This window comes from Syngnathus scovelli, chromosome 1 (genome assembly GCF_024217435.2).
Source record: "Syngnathus scovelli strain Florida chromosome 1, RoL_Ssco_1.2, whole genome shotgun sequence".
Classification (NCBI taxonomy): domain Eukaryota; kingdom Metazoa; phylum Chordata; class Actinopteri; order Syngnathiformes; family Syngnathidae; genus Syngnathus; species Syngnathus scovelli.
The window spans coordinates 25981344-26004393 of record NC_090847.1 but is presented as its reverse complement, the minus strand read 5'-3'; the positions used below and the strand labels follow the sequence as shown (position 1 = coordinate 26004393).

At 46.7% G+C, this 23050-nt stretch overlaps 3 protein-coding genes across 7 annotated transcripts; 2 read left to right on the top strand and 1 right to left on the bottom strand.

Moving 5' to 3' along the window:
* Nucleotides 1-23: 23 nt before the first annotated feature.
* sec24d (SEC24 homolog D, COPII coat complex component) lies at nt 24-7833 on the bottom strand. The gene is made up of 22 exons (XM_049734585.2): nt 7752-7833; nt 6332-6522; nt 6146-6248; nt 5936-6057; nt 5633-5872; nt 5091-5206; nt 4902-5013; nt 4696-4823; nt 3615-3753; nt 3422-3537; nt 3230-3354; nt 2967-3158; nt 2800-2893; nt 2426-2713; nt 2257-2353; nt 2045-2190; nt 1836-1974; nt 1645-1763; nt 1264-1443; nt 995-1186; nt 726-815; nt 24-654 (listed from the first exon to the last, which is right to left on the bottom strand). The coding sequence occupies exons 2-22, from the start codon at nt 6480-6482 to the stop codon at nt 514-516; spliced, it is 3030 nt and encodes a 1009-aa protein (XP_049590542.1). The 5' UTR covers nt 6483-6522; nt 7752-7833; the 3' UTR covers nt 24-513.
* On the top strand, nt 6133-17011 carry LOC125977685 (synaptopodin-2). 4 transcript variants are annotated; one of them, XM_049734532.1, is made up of 5 exons: nt 6133-6273; nt 8558-8698; nt 10159-10310; nt 10981-11471; nt 12292-16074. In XM_049734532.1, exons 2-5 carry the CDS (start codon nt 8591-8593, stop codon nt 15531-15533), a joined length of 3993 nt encoding a protein of 1330 aa, XP_049590489.1. In that variant the 5' UTR covers nt 6133-6273; nt 8558-8590; the 3' UTR covers nt 15534-16074. The 4 variants fall into 4 exon arrangements, with proteins under 4 accessions (XP_049590489.1, XP_049590497.1, XP_049590481.1 ...); XM_049734540.2 differs by lacking the exon at nt 6133-6273 and adding an exon at nt 16395-17011 and having other exon boundaries at nt 8502-8698; nt 12292-14870; XM_049734524.2 differs by lacking the exon at nt 6133-6273 and having other exon boundaries at nt 8508-8698.
* A 363-nt stretch (nt 17012-17374) lies between these two features.
* Nucleotides 17375-21911, top strand: LOC125977904 (myozenin-2). Of its 2 annotated transcripts, XM_049734960.2 has the most exons (7): nt 17375-17898; nt 17980-18129; nt 18226-18315; nt 18989-19155; nt 19878-20022; nt 21131-21305; nt 21365-21911. In XM_049734960.2, exons 3-7 carry the CDS (start codon nt 18234-18236, stop codon nt 21555-21557), a joined length of 762 nt encoding a protein of 253 aa, XP_049590917.1. In that variant the 5' UTR covers nt 17375-17898; nt 17980-18129; nt 18226-18233; the 3' UTR covers nt 21558-21911. The 2 variants fall into 2 exon arrangements, with proteins under 2 accessions (XP_049590917.1, XP_049590908.1); XM_049734951.2 differs by lacking the exon at nt 17980-18129 and having other exon boundaries at nt 17377-17898.
* The last annotated feature ends 1139 nt before the right edge of the window (nt 21912-23050 follow it).

Genomic DNA, 23050 nt, shown 5'->3' with positions numbered 1-23050 from the left:
ATTTTTCAAAACAAACACTCCAATGACCTGAGAATATGTTTTAATACAAACCAAATAGGCTGTCAAATTTTAACTAAAAAGCTGATGGTCAAAGTTGTATTTATCTTGCACAATAAAAAGACAATTGAAGGCAGCACAAAGGACAATATTGAATTAGGAATGTTGACGTGGACAATTTTACAGACAATGAAATAAAAAGATATTCTCAAAACATCCCTTTAAAAACAAAAAAAATAGTTTGCTGTTCCTTGTCTCAGCATCATTGACATAAAGGTAACGAAAATTTGCTTCAGGTAAGTAAAATAACACGAATGTTTCATGTGAAATTTGGCAGGATGGTGTTGCGTTTGTCTAGCGGCACGCAGGAATGTGGGAGCGGGGCGATGGGGTGGAAGGCAACTTTGGCACTTGCAGGGTCAAAGGTCACATTCTCCGCTTTCCGTGTTTGGTCCCATAATGTAAAACGTCTATTTGAGTTTCTGGTGAGGAGATTTTTTTTTCTTTTCTTTTTTTTTAGGTAAGCAGTTGTCTGATTTCGCGGTGAACGTGGCAAAGGAAGTCCATGTAGGAGGTGCCCCCGTGCAGGCCTTTGTCCTCCACCAGGAATTGGCGGAACACCATTTCGGGCCTGTCCTTCTGCCTTACAATCTGAAGCTGGGATGGAATAAACAATTATTTAGAGCGTTTTGCAAATAAATGCGAGTAGTTTCACATGAGTCTCCTACCTTCATGGATCTGGGCCTCTTTTCCAGAAGGTCATTAACGATGGCTCGGACCTTCTTGGACAGCGGGTTATCCAATTCTGGCAACGCACACTGAGAAGAAAAACGGCAGGAAAAAATGGTGTGTATATTTTGAATCACCTAATTAAAATAGAATTTCTGATCCAGATTTTTTTGTCCCTTTCGCCTTTTAAAGATATATTTTGCTGATGAAACAGGTCACATTGACCCATGAACATGCTTGGTGCTCCTGAGAAGAACAATGAACGAACCACGTGGGCTTGCAAGTGGGCGAGTGAAGGCACGTTGAAGAGACCCTGGATCACATCTGGGGGGCTGGCCTGGCCCAGCCACAGAAACAAGACTTGACCGTTCTCCAGCAGGAACACGCCGTCGTCCGTCAGCCGCTCCTCGGAGCAGCGGGTCGGGGCGGGCGGGACCTCGCTACTGACATCCATGTTGTGCTAGACGGCAAGAAAAACTCCATTTGTCATTATTTTGGACTTGATTGGGCTCGTTGCCAGAAAAATAAAATCGGTACCAGCGGGGTGAGGCGGGGGTAGAGCAGCAGCTGGCTGTCCTCCACTGCCATGGCCATGAGGGCGAGGCGCTGATGGGCGCGCTCGTCCGTGGACAGCTCCGTGCTGCCCGTCAGGGGGGGCGTTTTCATCAGGCTGTTCATGTAGACCAGGAACACCTTCATGGCGTCCGGCAGGATCAGCTAAGCATAAAGGAGGACGCACATGTCACGTGATCATCTTGCTTCATCGGCGCTATTAATGCTGCGTTCTAGAAAACGCTGACGTTGGAGCTCCCCGAAGAAAAGCAAGTGCTAATGAAACTATGTCATGGACCCAGTGAGCCTTTACAGGATATTATCAAGAGACCACTGGCGGAGCTAGAGGGGGGGCGCAGGGCTCACCTGGCTGGCGACCGAAGCACTGGCGCAGTTCTTCCTGTAGCAGGCCAGCATGTGGGCCGTCTGGTTGACCAGAATGTCCCTCACGTTCTTCAGGGGCTGGTTGAGGATGGCGCGGTAGGCTGGAACATTGCAGGAATGAGACATATTGGCTCATACGGGAAGACTGGCGTTACGCAAGTCGTCCAACTCACCAGATTTGGCAAAGAAGTTAACGAGCGTGTCGGTCTCGCAGCTTTTGTAAAGCTCGGACAAATGCGAGCTGCAGTTGAGCCCGAGGTTGAGGATGCGCAGACGCCGTTGCCCGCTAACCGTGGTGTACAACAGGGCGCACTGCAAAGACCCCTTTGGTTTGTTATGTGTCATCTAAAAGCGACGGACCGCGCGGAAACGGTGGAGGCACCTGGATGAAGGCGCCCGTCTCCTCGCTGAGCGCATCGTCGTGCTTGAACTCCACCGTCACTGCCTTGTCGCAATCCACCGCTGCCATCTCCACGTCGGTGGTGTTGTTCATGTGGATGGCGCCGAAGAAGTCGGTGGCTCTGAAACCTGAAGAAACATTGTTTAAAAAAAGAGAAACAGCACTGCTGTGTAAGATATCTTCATATATCTCACCTGTACTGGTACGAACACGCATGATGCCGTCAAATCCGATGTTCTTCTGCACTTCCTTCCTCAGGTCCCGCAGGAAGTGCTCGCCGTCCGTGTCCATCTGCGAAGACGGCTTATTAGAAAAGTAACCGAGTGGCAGGCCGGTGTCTTGGAAAACAAGTCGGAGCCTTACCTGGAAGTTGTTGTACTTGAAGACGGAGCCGCCCGTGTGCGACGGCACGTCCGCCATGGTGGCCACGTCTACGTACTGGTTAGGGAAGAGGAAGAGGTCCACGCAGCATCCCTGAGCCACGCAGTCCTTGGACAGATCCTCGTACGTGGCCTTCAGCGGCTGGAACAGCGTTTTCTCTTTGTCCGTGTTCACCAGCTTTTTGTCGTCCCGGTTCTTCAGCTTGCCGGGAGCCTCGGCGGTGGGCATGGACGAGTGGAAGATGAAGAGCTTGCCGCTGCAGTCTGCTTCCTGGAGGAGAAAAGACCAAACACCCCATCCGCTTCAGAAAGATGGACCACAGCTGCTGCGGGTATTCCCAACCCTTCCATACTGACCTTGAAGGCCTCCACACCAGCTTGGATGACAGGAGCAAAGACCGTTTCGCTCTCGTTGGTCTCGGTAAACATTTCAGGGATCTGGCTCAGGAGGCTGCGAGGGCCACAAAGCAAGTTCATACCAAAGTTTTATGTTTAATGAATTTACAAGACAGGGTCTTCCTTACTTGCAGACCACCGCCCTGGATTCCTGGAAGTCGACCAAGAAGCCATCGGGAAGCGGCACGTACATCTCGGCCATGTCGGACACCACCATCATCTGCGGCTGCGACAGGGAGCTCTTGACGTTGTAGAAGTGGAGCGTCTTGTTGTAGGTGACAAAGCCCACTTTGATGGCCGAGCTCTCGGCGCCCTCCTCCCTAGTGGATCAAGTGAGTAGTATCTACGTACGTACAAAAAATAAATTTTTGCGTGGTGTCTCGTTTTTTACCTGGGCAGCTTGTCAAGTAGCGTCTTGAGCTCGTCGCATATGAGCCTGACCAGTCCGCTCTTGATGTTGTTGTAGGACACGTCGATCATGAAGATGTAGGCAGGTGGCTTGGGCGGCTTGTTGTTCTACGGAAGACCCGGGACGTAAGTACGCGACCGCTCGGCTCCTCATCGTCCTGCACGCTTGCGATACCTTGCAGTAGTCCAGCGTGGCCACCATCTCGTAGGATCCCAGCGACAGCTCGGCTCGCTCGTAGAAGTCCACCCGCCGGCCCATGTGATCCAGATGTTGGAAGTAGAAGACGGGCACTGGAGAGAGGCACATAATTTGCTTGGAATGTAGCCAAAAATCAGCTAGCTTGTTTATTTTTTTTTTAGTGTGGCACCTTCGTTGACGCAGCTGCAGAAAGCACACTGGTAGCGGCGGCCGCCGTCGAGGAACTGCATGTAGGGGCACATGTAGGCCTTGCACCGATTGCAGCGAATGGGGCCATTTTCGCCGTGATTCACCAGATACAACGGCGCCTGGCCAAAAAGACGGTGACACATTTGCATGTCAGCCACCTCGCTTCCACTAACATTGCCTAAAATGGAGGCCAGCTCGAGTGTGGTCTTACTTCAGAATAGTTTGATCCAAATGATTCGAAACAAGATGTACTGGTAGTCATTTTATAATAGGCCAAGTAGATACGAAGCCCTGTCCCGAATAACGACGCTGGTCAAACAGCACATTTTAATCCGAGATGGCTTTTATACGTTTGTGGTTTATTTATTTCAATTTGACTGGAAAAAGCTTACGAAATACGCATTGCACCATTCATTCAAAATATTATTAAATATAGAAAACAACATTTTTATATATTATTATATATTATATATATATTGTTATATATTACATGTTTTATATATTATTATTATAAAAACTTGATGTGCTACATCTAAAAGCAAGGGCAGATTTGTAATTGACCCCCAAAAAAATCTAGAAAAGTTTACTTTCATCCCAGATTTTAACAAAAGTCAAAATTTGTTTATCAGTGTAGTTTTCGTGCCCCACATTTTTTTTTACAATTGCCCATATTTACTGTTTAAAAATGTAAATACATTACTGTGATCCTAAAACGGTTTGCAAACATGTCAAACTCATCAAACGTCCTTCAGCTTGTTTACAGATGATCCCGTTTTTAAATCAAATGCACAAGAAGATTTCGTTTACATGCTGGGGTGGCAAAAAGTCTTCGTAAACTTCTTGGCTCCTATCTGGCAAACTAATCTCCTCCCCCAGCCCATACATTCTTGACACTAAACTATACTACCGCTTATGACATTTGAAAAGGGACAAGATCAGAAAATACAAAAAGGTAATTTTGTTAATGGCGAACCATAAATAATCATCTGTACTTTACAAATAATCACAGTGAGAGACGTGACTCTGGTTTTGAATATCACATGTTTGCATGTGAAACCTACCTCATTCTTAGGCACTCGAGCAAAAGGTTTGACGACACACGCCAGGGGCACCTGACACTGTTTGGCTAGCTCGGCGGTACATGGGAAGGAGTAGGTGGTGCAGCGGATGAACCTGGGACTGGCGTGACCTAAAGTGGATCAAATCCAGAGTGAAGGTGAGAGAAGGATAACGTTTCTTCCAAAGGGTGGCGGGGTGTGTTAAAAACCTTGGTCTTGCACGGTGAAGTTGGTGGTGACCAGAGGTGGGACTTGTCCTCGGACGTTGGTGCTGAAGACTTGTCCTCCGTTTCTGGCTTGGTCGTCCTCGATCACTTGGGTCTGAAATCAAACCAGGAATCAATCGATTGACTCCCACCACGACCGTGCCGCAAACGATACAAGAAGCGGCCACGCACTATGCTGGGGATTGAGTCCAGATCCAGTTTCTTCTGGGGAGGACCGGGTTGTGGGCCCAGTCCTCCAGGGAACCCCCCTGGCTGAGGTCCTGCCATGTGGCCTCCCATAAACGGACCTGTTCACAAATCGGGACATCTTACACCTAAATTCTCCATGCTGTAATTTTTTTAGGATTCAGCTTGTGAGCGTCACATGATCAAACCCAGAAAACAAATGAAGCTTCAAATTTGCTTTATGAACCAGTTGTATTTTTTCGCTCCTCTAAAAGCACTATGTTGAACATTGATCTAAAAATATACTGACGTTCTTAAATTCCTTTATTTAAACCAACAGTGCCATCTCGAGAAGTCCAAAAAATACAACAACTGGTTCATGAAGAAAATTTGAAGCTTCATTTTCGCATCATTAGAAAACAGGAAAGCCATGATGGTTGTTATCTGAGCCGTTACACACTGCAATGTCATTTTCAGCCAATGGTAATTGGCAAAATGGCACATATTTATTTTCTCCCCAAATGGAAATGGTCACCCCATTCATGTACCTCCTTGTTGCGGGTAACCAGGTGGACCGGCCGGTCCGGGTGGGCCGGCCAGTCCAGGCTGATGGAAGCCTCCGGGAGCTGTAGGAGGAGGCGCGCCAGGGTAGGGTTGACCCATGGACATGCTTGCCGGTGGAGCCATCTGGGGCGGCATGGGGGGCTGCGCCGCGGTTGGAGGAGGGGGTCCCCGGAAAGGCTGCTGGGTCATGGGGCTCGTCGCAGAGGGGGGGTTCTGAACGGGCCCTGCGGGAACAAAGCAGCGTCCTGGATTCACCTCCGACTAATGACATTTTGAGGATCGCTTACCGTAGTTGCCCAAGTTCATGCCGCTCATCTGGTGAGTGAGCTGCATGGGTGGAGGCGGGGCTGGAGAGGCCATGCTGTTGTATGACGGCTGTGGTGGTTGCCCATAAGTGGCAGGGGGGTACCTTCATAACAAAATACCATTAAAAAAAATGCTTGACTCAAATTTGAAGGAAGTCAATTTACAATTTCTTCACAGGGAAACATGCAGACCTTTGCATATGAGCTCCATTCTGTTGGCTGTTTGGATTGTAATGACCGGGCCCGGGAGGTGGAGGTAGACCTGGACCAGAGGGCGCCGGCAATTTCTGCACGGCTACGCACATACAGGAAGTCAATAGGTAGTATTTCTGGATTCATTTTTGCCATACACGCCTCAATCTGTTGAGGTTTGCTCACCTGTAGGAGGCGCCGTAAATGCCTGCGGCGCTCCTCCGTAGTGTCCGTAGTGGGGTTGCGCAGGAGCGGCCCCGAATCCCCCTTGGTAGCCTCCCAAGCCCGGCTGGGCCTGGGAGTACGAGGTTGCGGCAACGTAACCGTGCTCACTCATTTGGACCCTCTTTTCATGCCAACAATTGGCCTCTTACAGTCTGCAAGGACGCAAAAGCACAATTAGAAAACAAAATTATTTTAATTTTCAATAACTGCAAAATACAAATGAAGTTTAGTAGTTGAGATGGCAACTACGATGCTTCAACCTGATTGTTAGCTTACTTTATGTGCTCCACTAATTACAGAGCAGGTAGTTAAAAGGTTAAAGTCCATATTGAATGAGTTCACATCGATTTTTATAAATAACATCATCTGCTAGTTAACACGTGCGTCCATGTGCAACATGGACCTTTGATATTTCTCGTTGGGAGATAAAGCGGGAGGGCGTATCGGCACAAATTATCTTTTGTTATCTATGAGAGGAGCGAAGGAATTGAAACACACCCGCGTTGTAGTCGCAAGAAGCACATTGGTGCATAATTCATGTTTTTATAAACTCTGCTCAAGGCAGAAGTCGACTGAGCACCGTGCAACCACTAGGGGCCCACAAGAGGAACAGTGCCAAGAGTAGGAATAGTATTGTAGTAGTATTGTAATATGATATTTCAATTGAAGTAGTTTATATCGATTTTTTAGCTTTGTACATCTTTTTGTTTGTCCTTATTTGTGCTTCAGGTTCATTCTACAATTCTTTGCTTGTTCTTATTGATTGATTGGTCTTAACTCATTGCCTGTCTCCTATTTAACCCCAATTTGCTCTTTTATGGATGGATGAAAAACTAATTTCGACAATAAACGATAAATGGGCCATAAGATAAGGGTCACACTGCTTGTCCTCGTAATGAACATTTGCCAAAATTGACACTGGATCGCAGCCTATATTGGTGTGCCTAATATAGTGCATTTTGCACGCGTTGATTGACAACCCCCTGTTCACCCCAAAACCGAAACTAAAATGCATGACAGTCGCATAAAAGGAATATTAGTTCAATATTTGTAACGCTTTTTCTGCTCATTTCCACACTGACACTTGCCACGTCAAACACTCTTAGGAGCGTTCTGAATTATTCCTGACCCGCACAAATAAGGCGAAATACGCTTTTTAATCCATTGACATTTACAGATTTATTTATTCCATTTCAATGACATGATTGTTTTGTTTTGTTTCGTAGAGCGCATCTCGCTAGCTGCTTTGCGCCCATTTGAGCGTAAAGTTTGCTATTATAAAACAAACAATCGTGACACGACTAAACTCGCTTCCTCGCTCGTGCGATGTTTGGCGTAAGTGGTGGCCATGCTTGTTAAAGGTTGCGTTGTTTTTATTTACCTGTATGATGGGCTTCTGCTGGCCTCGTCTGCTTGCTTTGCGGAATGCGGAGTGCCACGTCAAACTCCAAAAGCGCCGGGCGTCAGGGAAGACCAGTCGTGGGAGGGGGAATAGAAATATTTGCTTCCGATTTCAAAATAAAATCTAAGGTTGACATTGACCAGACAGTAGCAAACTAATACAAGACATTCGCAGACTAAATTGAAAATTAATATCCAGCAGCATGTGATGTGTTTCCACGTGTCCTTATATAATTTTATTGGCAAGGAAAGTGATTTAAATTGCCTTATTGTGAGGGACACGTGGAAGCGTTCCTTGGTGGTTGTTTGCTAACTTGACTGTGGCAATGGCAACGAGTGCGCTTGCGCAGATGTTCGAGATCCTATTCACGTGACGTCAACACCGTAAACATGATAACACATGCACAAATAAAACAGAGTAAAAGCTATCTTTTATACATTATTTTATGTTTCTCTTTAGGAAATTTAGTTTTAAAAAATATGTATTCTTTAGTTGTACTTTTTTAATTTTTTGCATTTTCACATACTATGCACAGCTGTGTGTGTGTGTGTATATATATATATATATATATATTATGTGTACATCTATACGTATACTCAAATTTATGAATATATGTATGTACCATTAACAGAAGTGTCTTCAATCCCTCTAACATATGACGTCACGAAGCGGGCCGGACTCGGCTCAGATGATGCAGAAGAGAGGATGGAGGGAGTGGGTCTAGTGGGGGTGTTGTTCTAAAAATCCTGCTTCCCTGCCCAATTGTTCTGTGATCTGCTCTGCAGTGGTGCGGATGAGGAGCTGTATGTGCATACAGCATGAGAACTGGTGATTACATCTGCGTGACTTTGCAAGGTGGTGAGCCCTGGGGGTTCACCCTGGAAGAGGTCCTGGTGGGCACTGACACGGCGATACTGGTTTCACAGGTAAGGCTTCTTTTTACAAACATTTGGAGAACTTCATCATAGTTTGCAAAGTGGAATGCAATTTTGCAGGAGGGTGGCTTTTTGGGCCAAGTTTTGGGTGCATGAGATTCCTCAGCACCCCCTTATATGGTCAAGACCGAGGACAGGAGCGTGTGTTATGATCTGTTGTCACTCCCAAAGACTTCAGTGGTCAGCTCCAAGGTGAAAGGTATGCCGGTTATGCAGGGATGTCTGTGTAAAAAGAAAAAAAAAAGTGACATACAAGTGTGCATCGTTAAGTTTGAACTTGTACTTCATGCATAAACAATGAGGTGCAATTGTATTGAAACACGGGGGTGAATAAGTCAACAACACACGTTTCTCATCAACGTCCACACTACATTCCTGACTATTACCTCCTTTGCAACACTCTCAACTCAAATTGTGAATTTACAACACATAACATACGAACACAACAACACACACGCACTTGGCATTTCAGCTTAGGAGCTTGATGGATCTACTGTGAAATGTTCTGTCCATATAAGGGAACTTGTGTTTTCTCCTCTTCTGACCTGTGTACAAAATTGATGAGGTCACTTTAGTTTTAAAGCAACAGAGACAGAGTTTTAAAACCGCCGACGTAAATGGGAAATGAGGCGGCCCATTGTTGTTCATCATACAAATGAGATGACTATTGTTTAATAGTGAACCATGGAAACCTTATTAAGCACCAGGGCAATCATGAAAACGGCATTTATGACCGCTAGCAAGTTTTATTTTGTAGGGCAGACTGATGGGCCTGAGCTTTGAACACCAATCCTGTGCAGGAAAACATTTTGCCGCAACACAAAAGTTTAATCATTTAAAGCTGCTATGGCCAGGAACTGCCGGGAGCTAGAAATTAATTGAAAGTGGATTTCTGGGTATACTTTGGACTCTACTGTTTGGAGAGAGGGGTAAAATAAATGTTTCCCCTCCTTTTTTGGAGGTAAGTCTCAATGGAAGACACACAGGATGCCTTGTAGGGCCTGGATACACACAGGGGATTTTATCAGCTCTATAAAGTTACCCATAAAATCAAATTTCTTGCAAACAAGGTAGGGTTGTGTCATTTTACGAGTTGCCCTCGTAGGATCTGTTATGGTTGATGCAGAGACTGAACAGTTGATTACAGTACAGTACTAAACCGTATTGGATTTATTTGACCTGTTGAACGCCTCTTAATGTCACTGTGTTAAAAGGCCGCCATCTAGCGGAAATATGGTAATACTGCAAGTACTGCTCAGCACCTGAAGTGCACAGAGGGAAATTTAGACATAAGAAGATGTTGAAAATAAACGATAAATAAATTCAAAACACACAACAAATTTACGGATATTATTTTATTGTATATATCACTCTGACATTGTTGTAAATTATTAGTTAGATGTTGGTATAAGGTAGTGAGTAATGTGACTTGAACATATTTTTGTTTACAGGTGGAAGAAGGCGGCCGTGCTTCCCGGGCTGGCGTACGGGAAGGTGATGAGATCGTGTCCCTGAATGGAGAGCCGTGTGCCGGCGTGACGCTCTGGCAGGCCCGCGCCCTAGTCAACGCGTCGGAAGGCTGTTTGCGGCTGCTCATCAAGAGGTAAGAGGGACCGAGACAAGACACTCGTCCAAATATTTTTATAGCTTCTGCTCTTATTAAACCTGCCCTTAAAAAAAAGTAATGTATGAGGAATACAATATCAAATTAAAGCATAATTAGCTGCTAATATTTTTTTGTTGTAAGATTTCTTTTAATAAGTAAACCCCATCAGTTGTATGCTTACTTTGATTTTAAATTTTGCTTTCTATTACGAACTATAATACAAATAATAATGATCTTGTTTCTATTTACCCATAAGTGTACTTCCACAGAGCAAACCGTGGGCCTGTTTAGTTGAACACAACGCTGTTTTTGTTAAGCGCCATGGCAACCGTTTAACAGATTCTGCCCTCTAGTGGAAGAGCATTGAATTGTTCTGTCTGTTATATACATCCCTGGCATAGACAGATACATAAATTACAAGAATTCTCACCTAAATGGCAGATTTTTCCGTTGAATCTTTCTGAAATATTTTGACATTGTATTTTTTGCATATATGATCCAAGTTAGGTTCATGAAAGATCTGAATTGTCCATGCGAGTGTGAAGGTTTGGTTAGATGCAATGACCAGCTTCCTTGCAGCCCTAATGAGAACAAGTGCTATCGAAAATGGATGTAGGCAATAAAATTTGTTCAGCTCCATTTGATAGCGGCATCTCATCTCCTCCAGATCGAGAGACGAGAAGGAACCTTTAAAGCTGAGGGAGCTCTACATATCCGAATCCCAGGACGAGATTTCTGATGGAGAGCCGCACGGGGATCCTGGTGATACGTCCTCGCTGTCCCTTTCCTTGCAGACCTCGGACAACATGAGCCATACCTCTTTGGGAAGCGCACACGGTGTCGAGGGGGAGCGTTGCACCGGCGGCGCAACATGGGAGGCCCCTCCGTCCCCCGTCCGAAAGCCGCTCAGCCAGCACGGAGTGGTGCGAGGCAAGGAGCCGGCAGCATCAGCATCACCGGGGAGGGGCATCCCGAGCCATGGGGTGGGAGGCCCCGGACTGAGCGCCGGATCCCGAGGCGCGGGAGGAGGGCCCTGTGAGCTCCCCGGCTCTTTTACCGTCGCTTTCCAGATCCCCTCAGATGAGGGAACGCCCACCGAGGAGCAGGATTCCGATTCCGATCAGGGGAAACCCAACAAGCACCGAGCGAGACACTCCAGTGAGTACATATTGGAATGTGTTGATTCTTGGAAGCTGTGTGTACATGCATGTACGTGTGTGTGTGTATTAAAGCCGATTTGTCAACATGTGCATTCCAAAGCATGATGCCCAACCTGTGTTTCCAAAAATAGCATGTCGTCCACTTCAGCTGGCAAATAGCACCCGCCATTTTGAATGAATGTCCAAATTTGTCCAAATTTTAGTCTTCTAATCAGATATAATAGATCAGAGACTTGAAAAGACTCCATGATAGTGACCTCGACGTGCTTTTTCTGGAGCTGTCGCGGAAGCCATAAATACACCCGAAACACGTTCCCGAAGCGTGGGCCTTTGACAGACACCAACATGTGCGCCCCGAAAGTGTTACCTGATCCTCCGCTCCGACAGGGTGCTTTAACTGAGCTAAAAAAGTGAGTCGGACGCTCACTCTGGCTGTCCTCGCCACCTTCAGGTTAGTCTTGTAGGAAATTCAAACAAGCGATTGTCCTCTTAATTCTTAAATGATTTAAATATCAAAGTCGGTGCTCAATAGATCATTTGTAGACTTGTGAAGTGAATTTGCGACCACTTTATGGGAATGCTGATTTAATGCAGCGTGTTCTCCACGGCTTAGACACGGGTCAAAAATTTCTAATTGCTTTGCCGCTTTATGACTTACAAATGAGGGCGAGACAATGAGTTAAATAATTTATCGGTATTTGTTTGTGCAACTGTCTCGTTGTGTAACACAATCTAAAATACGATGGCTTGATCTTGTAGTTATTTCTTGTTGGCTTTCCTTGACCAGAAAAGCTGTCAATCAAAGCGTCTTCCCGCAGGGCTCAGGCGCAGCGAGAGTCTGTCCGAGAAGCAGGTGAAGGAGGCCAAGTCCAAATGTAAGCGGATCGCCCTTTTGCTTAGCGCCGCGCAGCCCAATCCCAACAACAAGGGCTTGTTGATGTTCAAGAAACACCGCCAGAGAGCAAAGAAGTACACCTTGGTGAGCTACGGCACCGGCGAGGACAACCAGCGAGACGACAGTACCGAAGAGGACGAAGAGGACGCTCAAGGGGGAGTCCATGTTGTTGAGTTCACTCTCACTGATCGAGACCGGTCGGATTTAGAGACTCGTTTCCTCACGAATGCCCGCAGTGGCAAAGGCGTCCTGACGATCCGCTTGGATAAAAGCCTCCTTGACATTGAGCAGAAGCGAACTCAGATGGAGTGTTTGCCCGAGACCAAGGGCAAAGGCGCCCTTATGTTCGCCCAAAGGCGCCAGCGAATGGACGAAATTGCCGCTGAGCAAGAAGACCGGCGCCAAGCGGTGCCTGTGGAAGTGGCGCAGAAAGTGGAAACGGCTTACATGCGGTCCGCCGGGGAGGACCACGCGTACATGGACGTGAACCTGCACCAGCAGCAGCAGTACCAGCAATACCAGCAGCAGCAGTACCAACAACAACAGCAGCAGCAGTACCAACAACAACAACAACAGCAGCAGTACCAACAGTATCAACAGCAGTACGAGCAGCACCAAACGTATCCCCAAGTTCAGCACGGCCCGCTGCAACAGCAAAGTTCTTCTGGCAATCGCACCGCAAAACCCTTTCTGGCCCAGAACATGGCAGCGACGCCTTACTCTCCCGCAATGAGCGGGACTAATCAATATCCGACAGTCCAAGGAGAGCAGATCGCCTCCCGAGATGAGCGCATTTCCACACCCGCAATCAGGTCGGGCCTTCTGGATAACAAGAGGAAAAACCTTGCCAAGCCCATGTTCACATTTAAAGAGACACCCAAGATGTCACCTAATCCCGAGCTGCTGAACCTCCTCAACATGAGTAACAAGAAGGTGGGTTTCGACCCAGAGGAAGACTACCTTAGCCTCGGTGCCGAGGCTTGTAATTTCCTCCAGTCTTCGCTGTCGAAACATAAGACTCCTCCGCCGGTGGCACCAAAACCGCTGATTGATCACAGCTCTGCCCCCTGGTCTCCGCAGATGGAAGTCACCAACCAGGAAATGCCTCAGCATGCTGAAAATAGTTTATCAACACCTGCTATAGCCCCCACTGCAGAGACCACCCCTTCGAGTGACCAAGAGCCAACCTCTACTGTGATGCCCGCCCGGTCATCGCCCCCAAGAGCCCAACTAGAAGCGCCGGCCTCTGCAGAGCAACAACAAACTTGGCCTCCTTCAGTGGCAGAAATCCAACAAGTGGTCGCGCAAGAGGGAAATGGTTATGTCCGCTCTTCTCCACAGCCCGAGACCAGCGTTGGAAGGATTTGGGATCCTGCACAAGCACAGGTGCAGCCCCAGGAGCCACACCCGAGTCAGTCCTCTCTACAGCCACAGCCCACTCACAGTCAAGCGCAGTCTCAGCCCCCTGTCAGTACCTGGTCGCCTCAAATTCAAGCCTCCTGGAACCAAGCAGAGCAAGCACAGCCAGACACTCAACCGGTCTGGTGTCAATCCCAAGAACCAACGCAGTCTCAAACACAGCCAAACTGGACTCACAGTCCGGAGCCGCAAATGCAGCCGACCTGGGGGCAGCAGCAGCAGCCACAGGCTTCCTGGGCCCAGCCTACACAAGCAGAGCCTCAACCAACCTGGACACTGGCCAAATCCCAATCAGAAGGTCCTTGGGTTCAGCCAGAATCCCAGCCAGAATCCCAGCCACAACCAGCGTGGGGTCAACCAGCACAGCAACAAGCCTGGCCAGTGACCCAAGCACCAGATCAACATTGGGCTCCAGTTCAGGCTCAACCACAAGTTAGTACCTGGCCTGCATCAGAACCCTCTTGGAATCAAACGGCCCAAGCACAACCACCGACGCAGCCTCCAGCTAGTATGAATCAATGGGCGCCGGTTCCCGCCCAGCCTCAGCCATCTTGGGCCCAGCAACCTCCAGAACAGGTCCAGCGTCCCACTAATTCCTGGAGCCCCGAGCAACGCCAGCAGTCCTGGGACCAGTCCGTCCGTCCGCAGCCACAGCCAACCTGGCAACAAGCGCCTTTGAAAACAGCGCCGCAGCCGCCGATAAATGCTTGGCCAGCGGCCCAACCTCAAACCCCGGCCTGGGGATCGCAGTCCCAGCAAGCACATGCGGCCAACACTCCACCTTTGCCCAAGCCTTGGAGTACTCAAAAAAACCGGGGCCCGCAGCGAATCAACGCCTACACCCCTGGCCAGAAAGTCACACCCCCCGTCATCAACCCCTTGGCCACCGTCTTGAACCCATCATCAGCCGGTTCCGCTTACGAGATGCCGGCCGTCCGAGGCAAAGGAGCCGACATGTTCGCCAAGAGGCAGTCTCGCATGGAGAAGTACGTGGTGGACTCGGAGACCGTGCAGGCCAACCTAGCCAGTCGATGCACATCGCCAACCGCCTCCTTACCAAACGAGTGGAAGTACACCCCCAACGTACGTGCTCCGCCCTCACGGGGTTTCAATCCCATCCAATCTCCCTCTTATCCGCCCGCCGCGTCAAAGCAACCACCTTCTAGCGGCCCTGCGTCCAAAACCAAGAAAAAAGGCAAACAGGGTCCTCCCCCAAAACCGCTCGATGTAGTCGACGTTATGAAGCATCAACCCTACCAACTTAGCGCCTCGCTCTTTACGTACGGGCCCGCAGCAGAAGCTGCCAAGGAGCCTGCTCCTAAACCTGCCTCGACACCCCAAAACCAGCAAACGGCCCCAGTTCAGTCAGCTGGAACATTTAGCGCGTCGTACCCCCAGCAGGCCTACAATGGCCAATATCAGCCAACCGCTAACGCTGATCCTCACCAGCAATCTTCTGCTGGTCCTTATTGGCAAGCAGATAACCAACAAAGCCCTCAATTGGCCAGCCCCCAGTACCCGCCCCCGCAGGCGGCCTACCAATCAGCAGGTAGTCCGCCTTACCTTTCCTCGGCAACAATAGCCTTCGCGCAGCCGCCACCTGCTAACGTAGCGCCAAATTTCCCTGTAGTGTCACCGCCGGGCTCCACAGCCAGCGGTAACACTGGCGCGGCGCCGAAACCAAAGTTTACGGCTAAAAAAAGCAGCGCTCAGGTGTGGAAACCCACGATCGCTGAGAAAGAGTGATTCTTGCCCCCTTTTAGTTTGCGCGTAATTTTTACGTTTATTGGAAGAATTCATATTTGAGAAGTTAAAACTCCAAAGTAAGCAGGTGAGTTGAACAGATGAAAAATGGACTGGGGCGTATATTAAATAAATATAAATCTCAGGTTGCAAATCAGTACGTCACCGTCAAAGCTCAAAGGTAAAAAAAAAAATTTATCGTTTGAGTCGATTCGCCCTGCAGCACTTGGCTCATGTCAATTTATTTTAAGCTTTTTTGGGGTCAGCTGTTGCATCATGCTGGCTGTTATATTTAAACCGATGTGCGTGGATAGGCGGCTTGAATTTCAACTTGAGCCACTGTCACCCAGATTATTACATGTACAACATACAAAAAATGATGTTCTTACATTCATTTTATTTTCTGTTTGCTCTTCAGCTGCTATGTTTTTCTTGTTTTGTTCCCCCCTTCCCTTTTTTTCCCCCTTTTGTGTGTTTCGTTCTTGACACTGTGCACTTTCTGTACGATTCACTGCAGTGCCATTAAAACAAACTCGTTACCCTCCTTTGACTTTTTCTTTTTTTCTGTTCTGCATGCCTTTTGGGTTTCTTCTCTTTTGATAAAATAAAACACAAATTCACCACATCAACTATTGAATCTGAGGTGGAACCACATAAATTAGCTTCTTGAGCAGATTTCTGAGGTCATGATGTGGCATTTGTCTTTCTACCTTACTGGACACACACTGGGATTTCCTTTTCTGTTTCTTCCTGCGTATCCCTTGCACCTCCATCTTTCACCACATGAGGGCAGCATTGCACAATCTACATTCTGTCCAACAAGATAAGTGCAATAAACCTGTTTGGGTTTTCCCCCCTCCCCAGGTAACTGGCAGGAGCTACTCTCTGTCCCCTCCAGGTAGAGCGCCCTCTACTGGCCATCGGTCACCCTCTTCCTCTACTCGGTCGTCCAGGCAGTCTTCCTGGCTGGAGAAGACCCCCAAAGCGCTCACGCCCTGGGAGGCGGCATCCCGCCATCCTTTGGGGCTGGTGGATGAAGCTTTTGCCTTCCAGAACCTCCAGCAGAACCTGGCCTCCAGTGTTTGTCTGGCGGCCCAGAGGAAGCTCGTTCCGCAGCCGCCTGCCCAGTGGACGGCTAGGGCGTCGCCACAGAAGGCTGGCGGCCAATGGGGCTGGGGTCCTGGTCGGGGGGGTGTCTCCAGCACTGGTGAGCGTGTTGGTTACGGGTCCCTGCCAAGAAAGTGGCAGCCTCATAGGTTTGTGAGCCACTCGGGGCCTCAGTGGCCCCCAGTGGGACTGCCTAAGTCTTCACACAGCACCAACTGCAATTGGCAGCAGTAAGACGCAAAGACTTGGAAACTTTGCATGCCGTAATTGTATTCAAAACTTTTGTGACTGTGGCGAGCGTTAGTATTCTTTTTGTGTGCGTGCCCCTTTTTGTCACTTTTACATTCAATTTTGCAGTGGTAGTTTATTTTTTTAATACAGCATGCTTTTTACCAGCCTCACCTTCCATAGTTCCAAAATCAGAGAACCCGTGCATTTTTGTTTGCTTGCTCTTTAAAGCAGAGTTTTCCAACCACTATGCCCTGCTACAAAAAATGATCCAATTTTACTTCATTCAATCAATTAAATAAAATTAAGCGGTTTAAAATTTAAATAGAAAAAATTAATAAAATTCAAATAATTTAATATATATATATATATATATATATATACATATATATATTATATAATTTGATTTAAGATATATATATATATATATATATATATATATATATATATTAAATTATTTGAATTTTATTAATTTTTTCTATATGCTATATATATATATATTTTTTTTTAATTCAAAACATTGGGCTTGATTTTCAAAAAACAATGAATATTTGTTTCACTAGGCAATGAGTACCATGTTAAATTAAATGGATTAAACATTAAAAAAACAAAAGCTATTTGATGAAAATGAATTTTTCAAATTGCTTTGCAGCCATTACTGTGTTCAACGAAAAAGTCATGTTCCTTTATTTATTTGTCAAAAGGTGATGGTTGAGAACCTCTGCTTTAAAGGACCCCAAAATGCATTTCTGCAGTTGCCTAAAGAATCCGACTGATTCTGAAAGAGCAGTGTGTAGCCCGCCCTGCTGACCAAGACACTGTACTGCTCTAAATTTAGTTAGGCCTCCTTCACTTGTAGCAATGACACCCAACTGACACCCAGCGACCCACCCGCCCACTCATTCAGTCGCTTTGTGAGATCGAGGCGTAGACCTCCGACCCTTCCCCTGATCCCCGTGGAATTGCCCACTCGTCTCACACCATCCACCCTTTTCCTGCACTTCTAGAGAACCAGCAGTCTCCTTCAGTGCAGGTAAGCGACCCACCTGCTCAGGTGATACTTTTATATTGCATTTTTCATCCTGCCATTCACACCGCTTGCTTCCAAAAATAGGAATGGACGAAAGTATGACGACCTGCCGTCTTTTGTGAAATGAACCAATTGTTCTCGTTTGGCCATTCTCGACATGCATCGATTGGCGGGACCTGACGCGGCCGTTTCGCACTGTCCGACAAGCATGTGTTTGCAGTTTAACGGCCTGAGGTTATTTAAAGAGATGTGCTAACTTTGCCCTTTTCTTTGCCCTGGTAAGTCAGCTTGATGTCGAGGTCATCCTAATGTGTCTTCCCTAATTCCCAGAGGCAGCCATGTCGCGTTTCTCTACCATGACGACCGCAGAGAGGAAAGCTCGGGCCGCGGCGATATGCAGGGAGATTCAAGCTTTGGAAGGTAAAGAAACTTTTAGTGTCACAGCTTCTGACTAGCCCAAGATTCGTAACCCCCTCAATTTACAATTGGGCTTTCTCCAGAACCTTGTAGTATCGTTTTTTTTTTTTTTTCAGTAAAAATCCACAATTTACTGAGCTTATATAGTCTACTTCTATCTCACGCGCTAATTTGCATTTGCTAGCTAACAGCCAATCCCGTTTTGCATACCGTGATTGCTTTACAGTTATTCAAATCATATGTAAAAAACACAATACCACAAAAATCTCTTAGCTCACAATTCTAAATGGCGCTTTTTACTCGGAAGTCGCTCCAGCTTGTATTATGAATGTGTTGGGCAAGTTTGATAGACGTGTGTATTTGATTTCATGAAACCATGACAATTGATGGACTGATAAACGACGACTTATCAGTTATATCATTTCTCAGAAGTGAGTCGTTTCTAAATTCATTCACTCATTCACACACTACTTAGTTGACCTGTCTATAAATAAACAAATGAAGACTTTTACTGCCCCGGAGTAACCAATCCCTTTGTCGTGGTGGTCTCGAACATGTTATTTGAGGCGAGGACAACTGTCGTCTGGCAGGAGGAGGCTCCCGATGATACCGACAGCTGAGAGACACTCGGGCAATGCTCGCGGCCTTCCAAAGCGCTCTCGGTTTTTGTGCGCAGACATGGAGGTGGACCTCGGCAAGAAGGTGAGCGTGCCTCAGGACATCATGCTGGAGGAGCTGTCCCTGGCGTCCAATCGGGGCTCACGGCTCTTCAAGATGCGCCAGCAACGCGCGGACAAGTACACCTTTGAAAACGCCCGCAATGACGTCAACTCGCAGCGCAACGTAGGCATGGATTGCATTTTGCTATGTACCTATTTAACCTTTCAATACCGCCCTGACGTTTTTTGTGATATGAGCCATTATTAACTAACCCTAACCTTTTCCCCCCCCAAAAAATATTTTTAATATTTGAAGTATACCCGAAAACTAAACATAAAACAAACTTTTAAATGCACAATTTTGCTTAATTACAAATGCACTCGCAATAGACAGGCTAACAAATAGCATCTGTTTTACAGCCTTGTAATTTGTAACCTAATTTGTAAAAAATGTATGAGCACCTCATATTATATACAGTAAAAGCTACAAAACAAACTGACAAGTTTACTCAAAAACTAAATATACAACACAATCTTTTAACTGCTTTGTCTTCCGTATGGTTCTTGCTAGCTTAATGCTAACAAAACAGGCTAACAAATAGCATCTGTTTTCCAAATTTGTCTAATTGTGTGTGTGTGTGTGTGTGTGTTAATTTTGGCTTGGATTTTAATGGTAGGAAGTCCGCCCCCCCACCTCCCCTTCACTGCACTCACTCTTATCTTTGAAGTGAGATGGACTCGCATATTTTTGTTTTGTTAATTGCTCGAGGGTGTATTGCGGGATTTAGTTTCAAGTTGTCAACATTTCCTCAGAATGTTCTAGAGTGAATCATCATAAACATCCTTGACGGTGATGCCTGAGCCGCAGTACGTGGGGAAAACAATTTGTTTTTGATGTTCTTCTAGAACACGACGGAGGCGCGAGCTGATAACGTGAATTCCACAGAAGAGGATAATTCTGCTGAAAAGAACTCAGGCGTGGACCGGGCCTGCTCACAGAAGGTTTCTTCAGAAACTGCAACGGTGCCAGATCCGCACAGCATTGCCCCCGGTAGGCCACGCCGGTGACGCAGACGTAGGAGAATTAAGTTTTTAGAATGTTACATTTTAGGCAAAGTCTCAAGAAGTCATACCCAAAAGATTTTTCACTATGACATTTTTTCGGAGGAAATCCAAACAAATAATGAACTAAGTATACCAAGAGGGGAAACTGAAAAAAAAAGAATAATCTGTGAGTTCTGTGATGGACTTGACTCACCACATTATCATTTAAATTGTTTTGCCCCCAAATCCGCTCACATTTAGGGTATCGTCTCTTTTCCGCCGCAATCATCGGACTGCCTTCCGAGTACGCGTCTTGCCCGTGCTGAGCATTTCCTGTTTGATAACACTCCCCCACCCCTTTCCACCGCCCCATGAAGCGTATTCCATGTGCTCCGATCATCTGCTGTAGACTTCCCACAGGTCTGTTTGGTCTGTGCTGCTTCCGCCCTGGGGGCAAAACATCAACTCAGGAAAGAGGATTGTTCATTGTGAGCGCTTCGGATGTGACATGAAGTCTCCCCTGGTTATGTAACCTCTTCCCCAACCCCCCCACGAGGCACTGGCTTTGAAGGATAGTGCTCGGGATAGGCCTGCCTCTGTCTCGCTTGTACACATGGCAAGGCAGCTTTGTTTGGGGCTGACTTCTCTTCTTCTCTTCTTCTATTTGCTCGCAGCATAACCGCAAAATGCTGCTTCACCATGTTTGCTTTGAACGACGGGTTCCACAAATGCAGACCTCGGATGTCATTGAATGAGTTTTACTGAGAATGTAATTGTGAAGACTCAATACGGATGTAGTAATTTTATTTAAATTTGTTTTGGATTCATTATTTGTTTTTAAAATGGAAATAATATATTTGCACTGCGAGGCAAAATGGCCGCCCTCTGAGATGGCTCAAAACAATTGAATTTTTCTGCTTAATTCACAAACTACAAATGCAATATTATCCAGAATGACATGTTAAGACTATGGGAAGGTGCATACAAAATTTTGTAAAGATTTTTTTTGGACTTCACGTTCCCTTTAAATTAAAAAAAAAGTTAAATATTACAGGAAAAAAAAATAGAAGACTTGGTAGCTCATCCAGCATCTACTGTGCTTTGTAACCCCCCAGGCTATGGTGGTCCTTTGAAAGATGTCCCTCCGGAAAAATTCAACAGCACAGCCATCCCCAAGTCTTACCACTCGCCGTGGGATCGAGCTCTTGTTATGAAATCAGCGCCCGTCGACACTATCGTCCCTTTACCTGAACCACCAGCGGACCTGCCAGGCTACAAAAGCTTCAATAGGTGAGAATAGCAAAAGCTCGACCAAGCGTCGCCCTTTGCTGACTTACTGTCGCCTCCAGATGCGCCATCCCCTTTGGCGGCTTTGCCGAGGCGCTTGGGCACGCCGGCGTCCAGAACGTGATGGCGGAAACCGTCTTGCCCGACTTCCCCGAGCTCAGAAGTCGCCCTTCCTTCAACAGGGCTGCTCAGGGGTGGGGATCCACAGGCCCTTCGCTTGCCCTCCACCCTGCGCCCGAGTCAGATGACCTTTGAACCTGTTCAGAACACTACTAACTCTCTCATCATATGAATCTACTTTGCAAAAATCCCCTCTTTGAATAGTTTTGCCTGACAAAAATATTGATGACCCATTTTTTTTTTCAACGCCGGTTTTGATTTGTAATTAATTCAATACGATGTTTTGGACTTAAAGTGCTATTCTAACAGGAAATGAGCTAGCGCCAGTTTTGATTACAGAATGACACATTACAAGAAATATTTAGCAACTGACTTTGGTTAACAGTCAGATCCAGTGCGGTCATCTTTCCTGCAGCATGGATGTTAAAACGTATGATAAAGTGCTGAGATATTTTTGCTCAATAAAATCGTGTCCAATTCACAAATTCACGTTCATCTTCTCCGCTGTTGCTTGTTTGGGCGAAAAATTACGCGACAAACATGTCACAGTAAATAACACCTCTATTTAACTCATTGACTACCAGCCCAGTTAAAAGGGATCTTTGACGTCTATAGCCGTCCATGGGAGTGAATGAGTTAAGCACAAAAAGATCACGGTGCTATCTTGTAATTCCTGTACCTGTTGACAGTACCCTCACCTAGCAGGGTCTTCTTTTGGCCCAGAAACAACAGTCATAAGGCCAAAACTGGTTTTCCAAAATGAGGTTCCTTTGGGCTTAGTCTGCCAAGTGCGAACCATTTCTTGCTACCGCGGCTAAAATTAGCCCCAACTCCCACGAGGTTTTGCCGTGCCGGACATCCAACTGCGCAGCCTTGCATCAGGGAATCGTTTCACTCATCGATTGAAAAATCTACGATCCACTGAAACCGCAACAAGTGAGCCACGATAGGGCGAAGGACGACTGTAAATAAAAACGATATATTACCTCTCTTGATTTAAATGTACTTTATTGTGCCAGAATCGGGCATCTCACATTCCAAACGTCATTCAGAGACAGCTTGGAATGCCGCCACTCCCTTTACCACCCACCCACCCCTCACTGTCTAATTTGACTCACTGCTCTGTTTCAGGAAGTCGAGCCTTGGAAATATATTTAGTGCCCCTCTGCATTCAAACAGATGCGTCAACTCCACGTGAACTGCGATTTGAGCGTTTATCAAAAGGCCCAAACAGGAAATTATATTGGCACGGGCGGCGTAATTCCACCGGTCAAGGAGGGTGGAGGGAAGCCAGACAATTCGATTATTAGTGTCTGACTGCTTTCCCCTCAGGCGTGTTTCTCTTGGCATGAGGCAGTGCAGTTACCATCGGACGCTGGATTATCAACTGTACTGAGTTTTGTTTTTAAGCCAGAAAAAGGAAGGCGGATTTATTAATTAACTTGTATGTAAGTCAAAATATGAAAAGTTGATGAGTCTAATTTTTTGTTTCATTTTAATCGTAGTCATTTGCTGGAAAGTGTTGTTTCGCATCAGGTTGCATCAGGTGGCCGCCCGCCCGCCTGCCCTTCCCTGGAGCTCCATCAGCAGTTTCCCTGTTGTTGTCTTCGCTCCCTCGGGTTACAGTC